This window comes from Petaurus breviceps, unplaced genomic scaffold (assembly GCF_028583685.1).
Source record: "Petaurus breviceps papuanus isolate PSGF00001 unplaced genomic scaffold, PetGlider_PUasm1.0 90847, whole genome shotgun sequence".
Lineage (NCBI taxonomy): Eukaryota > Metazoa > Chordata > Mammalia > Diprotodontia > Petauridae > Petaurus > Petaurus breviceps.
Genome location: NW_027187360.1, coordinates 23,314,134 through 23,327,992, shown reverse-complemented (window position 1 = coordinate 23,327,992; position 13,859 = coordinate 23,314,134). Strand labels below are relative to the sequence as shown.

The window sequence follows — 13,859 nt, the reverse complement described above, 5'->3', positions numbered from 1 at the left end:
TTCGATGGCTCCCTCTTATCTGCCAAATGATGTCTAAGTCTTGACCTTTGCGTTCAAGGTCCTCCACAGACAGCTACAACTCACCTTCCTGGTCTTATCGACTGTACTATTGTCCTTCTCGCACTCTATGTTAAAGACTAGTTAGACTAAGCAGCGAGGTGGCAGAGTGGATAGTGTTGGACTTACCGTGTTTCCCCGATAATAAGACCTATCCTTAAAATAAGCCCTCCCCCAAAAATAAGCCCTATTGAGATTGCTACTGTAGTGAAGGTGATCCCCTGCTCTACACGCTACATTACGGTACCCTCTATATGCACCGTCTCCCCCCGCCCCCCGTGAAACGCACGCCGCGCTCCAAGCTGCATCCAATCAGATCTGCAGCAGTGAGCACGTCATCCTGTTCTTCCCCAGTGATTTGCTTATTGAATAAAGGTACATTTTTTTGTTCACATTTACCTGTTTATTAAAATTGCTGTCAATGTTCATTAAAATAAGCCCTCCCCTGAAAATAAGCCCTCTGGTGTTTTTCTGTCCAAAAAAATTAATAAGACAGTGTCTTATTGTCGGGGAAACACGGTAGAATCAGGAAGACCTGAGTTCAAATACTGCCTGAGATATTTACTATGGGTAAATCACTTAAGCTGTATATCTTAGTTTCCTCATCTCTGAAACGGGGATGATAATAACACCTGCCTTACAGGATTGTTGTGACAATCAAAGGAAACAATGTATTTAAAGTGCTCTGCACACATTAAAGCACTATCTAAATGCTAGTTGCTGTTGTTATCCCTCTCTTCTCAATTTTCCCCCTCCCAATTCCATGCCTTGGCTTATACCTTCTCCTCCTTACCTAGAATAGACTCTTATATTCCACCTCAGTCTTTTGAAGGTCCTGTTTAATTTCAAAGACCAATTCAGAAGCCACTATCTCCATGAAACCTTCTCTAACACTTTCCCCACCAGCGGAAAGTGAGTTCTCTTCCCTTAAATTTCTGAAAGTACTTTATTGGACCTCTCTTCTGCACATATCTTATATCACAATTACTCATGTACTTTTCATTCTTTCAAGAAACATTTATTGAGTATCTTCTGTGTGCTAGGAACTGTTAAGTACTGGGAACATCAAGACAAAAACAGTCTCTTTTAAGGAATGTATGTTCTACTGAGGAATTAACATACACGCAGACAAACTGAGAAAAATCAGGGGGAATACTTATAAATGGGGAAATTAGGAGATGTTTCATGTAGGAAGTAGCATGTGCTCAGCTTTGAAGGAAATTAGGGATTCTAAAAGGCCAGATTAAGGAGAGAGTGCCGTTCAGATATGAGGGCATGCCCCAGGATGCGGGAAATGAAACACTATGTACAAATGACAGCAAGTAGAGGATGAATCTTACCTTGCAAACCTGGGTGAATTTTCAGAAACGTAGTGGTCATCCTGACAGAAAAATGAAAGCTGGGAAGGTGAGTGATATTGGGGAGTGAAGAAAGATAGTTCTGTTTTGGAACTGTTGAATTTGAGATAACTTTGTAATATTCAAGTAGAAATGTCCAATAGTTAGGTGGTGATATGGGACCAGAGCTCTGGGTAGAGACTGACGCTGGATATAAAGATCTGGGAATCATCTGCATAACAATGATCATTTAACCAAAAAGATATGATGAGAACACCAAGGAGAGGGTTTAGAGAAAGAGGAGGACTCTGAACAGGATTTTGGGGGATACCCAAGAGTGGAGTCAGAACATAGCTGATGATTCAGCATAAGACAGCCTAGTGTCACAAAAACCAGAGATACCTGCAGTATCCAGGAGGAGAGGGAAATCAACTATTTCAAATATTGTAGAAATATTTTTTTTAAAGGATAAGGAATGAGAAAAGCCTATCAGATTGGTCATTTTGAGATCATTGGCAATTCTAAATATAGTGGTCCCGGCTCTCTTGCTCCCCATCAAAGTGAGAACGGGGTCTATGTGGCACCTTTTTTATCCTAACCTCTCAGCACAGGGCCTATTCCCATACCTCAGAATGTATACCATGGCATGATTTTGAAACCTAAAAGCCTTTGCTAATATAAGTAGTTGATGGAGTGAATTTCTTAAACTCTAAGTACTCACTTTTGTTTTTTGTTTTTAATCATTTGAGTGTTATTTCCTAGTTATAAAGTCTAGGACAATGTGTAGGTTATTCTGATAAACTGAAAGAACTGTTATTTCTCTCTTTTCTTTTGACTATTCTTTCTGGTCTTTCTTGCTCTTAGCATTGGTAGAACCTACACAAAATTTCTGTAGTATTCAGAGTCTTCTTTGTCTCTGCTAGGGGGAAAAAGGCCTTTGGTATTCCTTTTTGAAGTAGCTCAAATAAAAAGAAGTGAACCAGAGGAATTCTAGCTCAGGCTTAGAAAAGTCTTCCTCCTTACCTTCACCTCTAGGAATCTCTAATTTCATTCAAAACTAGGTTCAGGAAAAATCTCCTACTGAAGGTCTTTCCTAATCCTCCTCCAGTTGTTAGCATTCCCCAAACCCAGCCTTTACTTAATATTTATCCTGTATATATTTTCCCCCCAAATAGAATGTAAGTTCTTTAAAAGCAAGGACTATTTTAATTTTTGATTTGATGTCTCCAGTGCTTTCCATGGTTCTTGGCACAAACAGGCATCAAATAACTACCTGTTAATTTAAATTGAAAAAAAAAATACAAAGCCATAGAGAAGAGAAACTAGAACTTGAAATTATTTGGAGAAGGATGGCCAGAAAGAAGGCCAAGCAAGCAGGACAACTTTGAAAGCTACAGGTTTATCTTATTATATACTTTATTCTTCTTAATAGTGTCACAAATTTTTTTCTTTCTTTTTCTTTTTTTGGTTATGTTTTGAGTCCTAAATTGTCTCCCTCCTTTCCTTTTAATCCCAGATTAGAAAAGACCAATATTTGATACAGATGTATGTGGAACCATACAATACATACTTTCATATATTAGTTCTTTTGCCTTTTTTTTTTTTGGAGAGCAATTGGGGTTAAGTGACTTGCCCAAGGTCACATGCTAGTTTTTTTGTGTTAGGTATCTGAGGTTGGATTTGAACTCAGGTACTCCTGACTCCAGAGCCGGTGCTGTATTCACTGTCCACCTAGCTGCCCCTCATATATTAGTTCTTTCTCTGGAGGTGGATAGCATTTTTCTTCATAAGTTCTTTGTAGTTGATTTGAATGATTGTATTACTCAGAGCAGCTTAATCATTCACAGTTATTCTTTGAACAATATTGCTATTACTGTATACAGTATTCTCTTGGTTCTGTTAATTTCACTCTGCATTATTTCATGCAAGTCTTCCCATGTTTTTTCTAGAGCCAACCTGTCATTCATATGTCATTATTTCTTACAGTACAGCAGTATTCTGTCACAATCATACACCACAACTTATTCAGCCATTCACCAAATGATGGGTATTCCCTCAATTTCCAATTCTTTGCCACCACAAAGAGAGCTGCTATTTTAGAACATGGAGATTCTTTTTCTTTTTCCCTGATAACCTTGGGAAACAGATCTAATAATGGTATTTCTAGGCCAAAGGGTCTATCCAGTTTTATAACTCTTTAGGCATAATTCCAAAGTGCTCTCCAAAATGGTTGGATCAGTTCACAATTCCACCAGCAGTGTTTTATTAGTGTCACAATTTTTTTCACATCCCCTCCAGCATCTGTCATTTTTCCCTTCTTTCATTTTAGCCAATCTGATAGATGTGAGCTGGTACCTCAGAGCTATTTTAATTTGCATTTCTCTAATCAATAATAATTTAGAGCATTTTTTTCATATGTCTATATATAGCTTTGGTTTCTTCTTCCAAAAACTGTCTGTTCATATCCTTTGACCATTTATCAACTGGGGAATGACTCAGATTCTTATAAATTTGACTCAGTTCTCTATGTTTATTATATACTTTAAAAGAAAAGTATATATGTATATATGTCTCTATATGTAGAGACCTACAATTTTATATGCAATCCTCTCTGTTTTACTAAGTATATGCAAATATTCATTCAATTTGGTGTTTGTCAAGTTCAGAATAAAAATAAAAATCAATAATTTTGAGAAAAAATCTTTGGAAATATAAAAAGAATACATGAAAATATATGCAATTGACTCTGAATATATTGTTTAAATTTCTTTTATTGTATATAATTCTACCAGCATAGCCTATTGCTTCATCTTGGTCAAGAAGTTGGGCAAATCTTTAAAGCCTCCCAAGTTGTATTTCTGGGGATAATTACTGTCAGGGTAGGGATTCCTCCTTTGGGGGAGGTTGGAGTAGATCAGTTTATCTAAATAGATAAGCTCTAATCTTAGATCTATCAGATCTAAGCTCTAAGGTCCTTTTCAGCTCTGAAATTCTCTGATTTTGAAAGGCTTTACTTTGAAAGGACAAAGATATTTGGAGATTTGAGTCATAATATAAGCAGTGAGCTTTATAGAAAACAAGAGCAGAGGTATCTATATGAATGAAACCTCATAAGATCACAGGTCCCATTCCCAACAAGGCTAGTTTCTGCCTGTTTGATTGCTGGGCACAAGATGGTACCTTAAGATTTAAGGCTTTATCTATTTACCTTAACTTTTGATTTAACACAGGGACTCCACACAGTGAAGTGGCCAATTGCCCTCCCACTGGAGATGGTTACAAATGAGTTAATGTGCTATTTTGGGATCTTCAGAGTTGAAAGAGACCTTGCTAAAGTGCTGTGTTTTTATTGGGACTGACTCTGGGTTGAGATATACTCAGAAATAAGAACATCCTCTTTCCTGGTATTTCATACCACAGTATAATTGCTTAGAAGTAACATGGGATATTGGACAAAAGGCTGTCCTGTGAGTTAGCAAGATTGGAACTCAAATCCTGCCTCTAACACATACTGGTGGTTGACCCTGGCCAGTCACTTACCTCTCACTGTACTAGGTACATATATCTAAAACTATCCTAGATTGTAGAACAGTTGCCAGTATACATTGATAGAAGTTTGTTCACTAGGATTTCACTGCACAAAAGAAATCATAAGTTTGAATCCAAACATACATATATTTGGTATAGCACTTTACAGTTACTTAGCATTTTCTCATATATTGTCTCTCATTAGTCTCTTAAACTTTTAAAGAAAGCAAGGTTGGGGCGGCTAGGTGGCGCAGTGAATAGAGCACCAGTCCTGGAGTCAGGAGGACCTGAGTTCAAATCCAGCCTCAGACACTTAACACTTACTAGCTGTGTGACTTTGGGCAAGTCACTTAACCCTAATTGCCCTTCCAAAAAAAAAGGCAAAAAAAAGAAAGGTAGATAGCTATGGAATGGCAAGATTAATGAGGAAACCAGTTCAGTGTGATGAAGAGAATTGAAGAGTCACATAGTGAGTGGTAGATTTAGGGCATGAACCCAGGTTTTCTGGTTTCAAGTGCAGTGCTTTTCTACCACACCATGTTGCCCCTGGGAAAGATAATTTCTTGTTTCTTTAGCATTCATTTAAAAATTTTCAGTTTCAAATTTTCATCCTCCTTGCAACACCCCCCCCAACTGAGAAAGCAGGCAATGCAATACCCATATATTTATATGTGAAACATAGTTCCACATTAGTCATGTTGTAAAAAAAGCAAGAAAAGTAAAGTAAGTAAAAAACTGTCTCAGTCTATACTCAGTGTCTATCAGTTATCTCTCTAGAGGTGGAGAGCAGTTTTCATCATGAGTCCTTTGGATTTGCTGTGAATCATTGTATTGATTAGAGACCTTCACAGTTGATTATGGTTACAATATTGCTGCTACTTTGTACAATGTTCTGGTTCTGCTCAGTTCATTTTGCATCAGTTAATAGAAATTTCCCCAGGTTTTTCTGAAGCCATCCCTTTTGTCATTTCTTATAGCACGATAGGAAGAAGAATTTCCTTAATGACACTTTGATGCAAGGAAATCAAAATTAATTAGTCAAACATTTTCCAAGCAGTTATTTTCAGGGGTTAGTGCAGGATGCTAAAAAAGTATAAGACTCAGTTTCATCCCTCAGAGAACTCATAGTCTATAGAACCACATAAAAATGGAGCTAGAGGTCATTTAGCCCAACCTGTTTATTTTATAGATGAGGAAACTGAGGCCTATGAAGGAGAAGGACTTTCACATAGTCACACATGATAAGTGGCAGAACAGGATTCAAACCCAGGTCTTCTGACTTCAAGTCTAGGGTTCATTCCACTGAGAGAACATACTACCTTATATGATCAATTAAGTGCCAATTGGTAGGCAAAGAAACTGTATGAGCTAAAAATTCAGAGGAGAGAGCTCTATAGGTTAGGACAATTTGGAAGATTTCCCAGGGAATATGGGTTGTGGAGAGTGGTTAAGATTTATCTCAGCAGAAAGTTGGGGTGGGGGGGGCAGAGCTTTTGAGAGAAGGCATAGTTGCTAGAAGAAATGTGTTTTGTGCAGAAGCACAGTGAAAAAACCTGGTGGCTGGAGTATAGGACAAGTTGATTTCTTCTCAAAGGTAAGATATTGTCATTGCAAAAATAAATCTTTGTCTGGCTGCTTGTGTGATGGTAAAAATTAAATGTATCTTTCTTTAGTACCATGGCCAGCTCCCAGTCAGTTCCATCTTTTGCATCCTTAGGACTCAAGGCAGTCAAAGTCTTAGCCTTATTGGAAGTTTCCTACTAGCAAAATACTACCATAAGAAATGGAAAATTTATTGGTATAACTTCTGTAATTTGTCTTAAGTAGCAATGCTTTGGGTCCTCCTGCCTTGGCATAATTAAAGCACTTTATAGGATTACCAGACAAATATAGCTTTGAGTAGGATTTTAGCTTTTGATGTTGCCACCTGCTAGGAAAATGATTTAAATATGGCATATCCACATGGACTCTAGCTTTTTGAGGTGGAATTTTAAAAAAGGAATCTTTATTATTCCTTGTGCTAGGAGCTGCTTAGAGACCAACAGAGCAGTATCAGTAACCCTGACCATTGCCATCTTTTATGTTACTCGAGAAGTCCAGAAGAAATACAAGGTTTTAATTCAACTTTTCCCAAAATGCATTTGTATAAGGCTGTTCCTCCCTAGGAGAGTTGCCAAATACATGCATGGCTCAGAGTCCCTCAATAGAAATCTCATTAGTTTGCCTTTGTTGTAGCTATGATGTATTTTTCTGTCATATTATAAATGAATGACCCTGTTTTCTGGGCCTCTCCATGTATCATCCTGTCTTCTCTGGAAATGAATCATTGTTGGTTGTATTCTAATTCTTGTTAAAGAGGATTGGGTTTACTGTGGGAAATGAGCAGTCCTGCTACATGATAACTTTAATAATATTGTTAGTGTCACCTCAAATCAGGGAAAGTGACCTGCTACTTATAGCTTCCACTGAAAAATGGAAGGACTGAGTCACCTGAATAGGGAAAAGGGAAGCCTAGTTTGATGTCATCTACTTGACCATAAACATTCTGATTAAAACTTGAGAGCCGGGGGCGGCCAGGTAGCACATCGAATAAGAGCACTGGCCCCAGTGTCAGGATGACCTGGGGATCGAATCCAAGCTCAGACACTTAGCAGCCACCCAGAAACACCTGGCCATGTAACCTTGAGCAAGTTACTTAACCCCAATTTCTTTAAAAAAAAAAAAACTTGAGAGCCAATGGAATTCTTTAGAAAGGCAAGGGTGGTCAGTCACTACTTCCTTCTGATGGTTCCTTAACTTTGAGCTGTTCAGGTCTGGTTCTGTTTGAAGAAGTGGCTTCCTTTCAGCCCACTTCCCCAGCCCAGAGAAAAACTAGCACTTTTCCTAAACAGAGCTCAGCAGCTCTTTGGTCAAAATCATCTGCCCAAAGCTTGATCCAATTGTAAAAGTATCTGGTGACTTTAGGCAGTATTGGCAGCCAGTTTACATCACTCAAGACATGAGTGAGCTGATGAATTTGAGTATTCTTGCTGCCTGTGCTGTGTGATTTAGTACTTAAAGCTAATGCTCCCATCTGTTGGTCTGAATTAACTAGCTGGGTCAAACCTGATGTAAGAATTCAGCGGAATACTTCTTAACTTTTACTTTGCTTTGAATGAGTAGTCCTGGCTTGGGGATGTTTCAGGGGTTCTACCTACAATCTGAAGATGATGATGACAAACGGAAGCTTCTAGGGTGGCACTCAGTGGCCAAAGGACATTCTTAGAGATGAAAGAGATAGTAACTACTCTATTATAAAATCCCTAAGTTTTCCTTCCCAATAACCAGGTTATACATTTCCAGTTTTAATTTGGCATTACGCTTCCTGGTCAGCCTTCGTCTGTGTAACTTTTTTTCCTGAGTTTTGTAAAGCTTGTTCTGCATTGGCTCCGGTCCTTTCTCTAAGCTCCCTTTGCCATATTCTTCCTCTGGCACAGATCTGACATATGGTATTGAAACCTCATCAAGAGGTGGTAGAGCTTCACAAATCTGATCATGCAAATGCATATTCCTGAAATTGGACTAAACGATTTCTCACTTTTTCCTCTCTTTTCTTATAGTTGGTGGGCTTTGTGTATGCCTGTTACGTTGTCAGTGTCTTCACAGAGGAAGAAGATAGCTGTAAGTATTCATCTAAAGAGTCTTCAGCAGTAGATTTGGTAATAGTCCATTTCTGAAGGCATCACATCCCACAGTGCCATAGAAAGCTTAAATGAGATGGAGGGACAGAATATGTGAGAAGAACGGGGAAAACAGGCAAGAGGGGAAGGAGAATAGCAGAAATGATAAGGAAATAGGGGAAGAAATGGAGAGGGAGAGGAAAGAGAATAGAAGAAATGGGAAGAGAAAGAAGGAGAATACAGGAATTGGAGGTATGAAGAAGGAGGGCACATTGAAGAAGGAGGGAAGGGATTAAGGGGAAAGAATGAGTAGGAAGTGGGAGAGAAGAAGAAAGGAAGGAGGAAAGGAGGGAGGAAAGAAGGGAAAGGGACATATGACAGAAAGGGAAAGAAAAGTTGAGTATGGGGAAAAGGAGAGGTCAAGAAAGGAAAGGAAGGAGAGGGGAAGGAGAGTAAATAGTGGAGAAGAAGTGGGGAGGTGAGAGGAGAGGAGATGAGGGGATGGGAAGGAGAATACAGAGAGGAAGAGAAAGATAAGAGGAAGAAGGAGATAAGAGGAAGGAAGAAGGGTAGGGAAGAAGGTGAGGGGGGGGAAGAGAAGAGGAAGAGAGGGAATCCTACTTCCAAGAGTAAGAAAAGGAGAAGAGAGAATAGAAAAAAGAGGGGGGAGATGGAAAGGGAAAGATAGGACAAGGAAGAAAAATAGTATTTTCTATCCTTACTTCTTGAGGTTCCTAGAACCTATTAGCATTGCTCAGATCTGACAATGAAAGTCTAAGCACTGAGAATTCTTTTACTCTCCCCTGTAACTTTTCCTGTTATTCAAAAGCTGGTGTTTGGCCATTCCTGCTGGCTAACTGTATAAAAGAGACAACCATTTGAATTGAGAATCAATGAGAACCCTGGGCCACTTGCTTTTAAAATGAGAAACAAGCTTCAAAGATTGTAGGTGTTCACTGAGAAGGGAGCTCACTTCATTCTCCAGGTGGGAAGCAGATGGCATTCATCCCCAGTGGTAGGGAAATTGTTATTTCTACTTAGAATCACAGATTTTTCAGACTTTGCTAACCAAAAATAATGAGGTAGCAAAATGATAGGCAACAAAAATTTACCAAACATAAATATATCTTGTTCACATGCCTTTACTGTATATGAGGGTTTCCAATATCTTTGTCAGGTCTCCCCCACCTCAAGCATACATGATTAGATGTATAGGTGCAAAAATAAAGGCTGCCTGCTCAGCATTTCCATAGGCATCCAACAAAGGGTGAGGGCCAGAGGGTGGCTGATGGGAACTCAACAGGTGTGAAGGGACAGGAAGGAAACAACAGATGGATGGATGTTCTGTGGCCATATCAAGCAGTTTCCAAAGACTGATTTCCCTCAGCTTCCAGTGGAAAATGTCAAGAGACTCAGGAAGTTTAGAGGCTGGTCAAATTCCACCACTGTTGTCAGTAGAATCTAAAGACCCACATTCTTTGTATTTTTTTTAAAGAAGAATTGCCACATAAAACAGTCAGCTAGCAAGGCCTGTGGAGAGAGAAATCATTGGTCTAGACAGATAAGGTGTAGAGGTTCATCTTCGACAAATGTCTACATTTTTCATCTGTACTGATGCTAATTGCAAAATAGAGTAGTTCCTTTCCCCTAATCAAAATCCTTAATGAGAATGCAGTGTGTGTGATGGTATAAGACCTTTAGTTGGCATGGGGAGCACTAGCAGTGTGGTGGAAAGTTCTCTCTCCCTGGAAAGCAAAGCCAAACCAGTGCTGGCATTTTCCATATACAGTCTTGGCACCTGAACTTGTTTCGTATTTTGGAGTTCATCTCTAAAAGTACTGAGTCAGTGAAAAGAGTTTTGGACCTGGAGTAAAGAGAAACCTGAGTTCAAGTCGTGCCTCTGGTATATACTAGCTGTGTGAATCTGGGCAAGTCACTTAACTTCTGTGAGACCATGTCATTATGTATAAAATGAGGACAGTTCTTGTGAGGCTCAAAGGAAATCATGTGTCATGAGTTTCATATCCCCAGTTCCCATGCAAGAGAAATACCACTTAGAAGTTTTATACAAGGGCTTTTGCCTCTCTATATATAATGTAACTTCACATTTATTTAGTATGGGAGGTCCTGTTGCAGGTGAATGAAGTCTCTAGATATTCATGCAGATGGCTGGGGAAGCTGAAACTGCTGGTATGTTTCAGCCCTGTCTCAGCCTCAGCTGGGGGATGCCAGGTTGAATAATTAACACTTACAAGCCATCAGTATTCTAGGCTTGCAGAAGGGGGTAGTCCTTTCTCTGACCTGAAAAATTTGAGCAGCGTTTTAATTTTCTACTCTATTTGTGGTTTCTTTTAAATGCTCCTTTCATGTTGAGCATGCAGTGGTTCTAAGTATTCAGGCAGATTCATGAGCAAATAAGCAGGGATGAGGTTTCCACAAGATGGTGGATCAAGAGAATCCACTTGTACCAGGGAGTCAACCTCTGCAGGCAGGAGGTCTTCATCAAGGGAATGCCTAACAATGAACCAGTCATATGAAACTGTCCATTAAAGAAAATCTCCCAAGACTTGAATTGAGAGCTTCCTATCCATTTACAGTCACAAATTACCATTGTTGAGAGTGCGTGTTAGTAGTGTTCACCTGTTGGAATTGTGGGCTGCATCCCTACCTGCAAAAGAACCAAGGCAGAAAGGACTTGGTAGGACCAGGTCATGCTAGGATGGAACCACAGATGAAGCCTGATTGAGACAAGGTAACTTTAATTTTTTCCCTAAACTACCACCCTCCACCTCCAAGTGGAATTCATCCTGGGCCACTCCTTAAATAATGCCCTGAGTCCTGTGAATGGAGATGTAGAACTTCCCAGAGGTGAGAATAACCTGCAAAGGATGATGAGAAGAATAACTCTTTTCTTGTTCCTGACCTTCCATTCCTTTTCATCAAGAGAGACCTTGGTCAGGGAGGAGATCTGAAGAAATTCACTCCAATCCCCATCCTTGGCCAAATCTGTTGACAACTTCAAGGCACTATTCTGAAGATTCCCCAAAGCTTTGGGTTTCCCAGACACATACTGTAATTGATAGAACTTAGCTTTTTTTTCTTTTAATGATGCTTATTGGACTGACTGGAATGCCTGTCAATTAAGTGCATTGTTCCATCAGAGGAAAAAAGGAAGTCTTTGCATTTAAGCGGTTTGTTATTTATTTTAAGAAACACTTTTAAAGATACAAAATAGCCTCAGGATTCAATGATATTCAATTTTCTCCACAAATATCAGCAGCCTATTAGCATTTCAGACCCAAATTAATCTTGGCTAAGCTTGCAGGCATATATGATATGTCTGTGTAGCTTTGAGGAAAAACTGATGGCACAGCCGGGCAGTATGGTTCTCCTCATCTCACCTCCCCCACCAGCATCACTGAGGAACATCACTGATCCTCTTTTCACATGGGGCTGATGGCCTACCAAAGTGACTAAGGGATGGAATCAAGCCCCACGCACTAGAATCTTAAGTGAGAGGACCTGGGTTCTATCTCTGTGACCTTAGGCAAATCATCTAACCTCTCTAGGCCTCAGTTTCCTTATTTGTAAAAACTTTTGGACTAGAAAGGGTTAAGACCCCTCCTGGCTCTAAATCTGTGCTCCTATGATCTTTCTTTGTTTTAATCTGTTTAAAAACATTCAAGTGGGAAGTCACCTGCTAAACCACTTCCTTTCCAGAGAAAGTAGGCTTGCTGGAGTCCTGTAGTGGTATGGTGTTTTGATTTCCCCAAGGCCACAAGTGGCGGGGAGGGAGGAAGGAGGAGGCAGGAATGTCCATTCCTGTCTATTGTAGAGGATCTCTCATGTGTCCATCTGTCATTACATGCTGCTGCTTCTGTTGGTTTAGTTTCCTTTTTTTTCCCTTTTTTTTTTTTTTACACCATCTGCCATGCTTTGGTTTTGTTTTATTTGGGTCTTAATTTCTTTCAGTTGATTTCATTGGTGGATTTGATCCATTTCCTCTCTACCATGTCAATGAAAAGCCCTCCAACCTATTGTTCAAGCAGACATACCTGTAAGTATAGGCCCTAGAGGGAGAGACCCTCAAAGCCCTGATAATCCATATATGTTGCCTCACAGTAGGACCTCTCCACTAGGGGCTTGTTTATTTGGGATTTGACAGATGGAGGTCCTGGGACAGAGTTGGCATTCTTTTATGGTAATGCCTCTATGCAGTGAATAAAATGCTTCAATTTTCATTGTCCTAGATACACACTTATTTCTCCCCAGCATTGCGTCCCTTTTAGCAGACAAAGTGTTTCCTGTGCTTACAAGGCCCAGTTTCTCAGGCAAGCATTCATGCCCAGTCTCCTTCTACAATGTTACTACCTTTGGTACTTTTCAATCCCCTGACCATTTCTTGTGAATACCTGTACACTTCCTATGAGAGCTCTGGGGGAACAATCCTTTGGATTGAGGAGTGTGTCCTCATTGATATAGCCATAAGGACATACTTTGTAAAGCTAAGTTTGGTATCTTTCTTCATAAAGTTTTTTTTTCTCTCTGAGGTCTTCATGACTCTAAAGGTAGATATTTTAGAAGAGTTAGGGGACCTAAAGAAGTCTCTTATGGATCTTATGTAATTCACCATTCCCAGACCTACTTATTAAAATTGGACATTTGTCAAATTATCATTGTAGAATTTCTGCAACAAAATTTATATCTCAACTAGGTTTCTTCTGTTATTAAAAATCTTGTGCCACCTCTCTTCACCATCAGTTAGGGAATGACATCCAAAAACATACTAAAACCAGATTTAAGTTATTTTTAGATTATCTGCCATTTTTCTAATGTAGAGTTGCCCATTCTTTCATTATCAAGGAACATTGAAAGTTAGTAATGTTTGAGAAGGAATGTCTCATCAGATAGCATACTCCCAGGCTTTCAAATAATAGAAAGAGCATTAACTTTGGAGTCAGAGGCCTTGGGTTTGAAACCCAGTTTTGCTGTTTATTCCATGTGTGACCTTGGTTAAGTCATTTAATTTCTCTAGCCCTCATTTTCCTTATATATATAAAATGAGGTGGGATTGAAATTTAGTTGATATTATTTACGATTTTTCCTGTTGTAAATCTTACAAATCTATGAAATTAAGCATGCAGTTACCCATGGGGTGGCTAGGTGGTGCAGTAGAAAAAGCCCTAGGCTTGAAATCAGCAAGATTCATCTTGATGAGTTCAAACCTGGCCTTAGACAGTTACTAGCTCAGACACACTTAGTAGCTGTGTGATCTTGG

The 13,859-nt window shown here is 39.4% G+C and overlaps 1 protein-coding gene across 3 annotated transcripts in view; it reads left to right on the top strand.

The window, feature by feature from the left end:
• The window catches only part of NKAIN4 (sodium/potassium transporting ATPase interacting 4), a 124,070-nt gene that overhangs the window by 109,200 nt on the left and 1,011 nt on the right, over window positions 1–13,859 (top strand). For 2 of the 3 annotated variants that reach the window (XM_069072587.1, XM_069072589.1), the window contains exons 5-6: window positions 8,522–8,582; window positions 12,554–12,638. In XM_069072587.1, the coding sequence (XP_068928688.1) occupies window positions 8,522–8,582; window positions 12,554–12,638 (146 nt within the window). The remainder of the gene's footprint in view (window positions 1–8,521; window positions 8,583–12,553; window positions 12,639–13,859) is intronic. The other variant, XM_069072590.1, reaches the window with a different exon arrangement.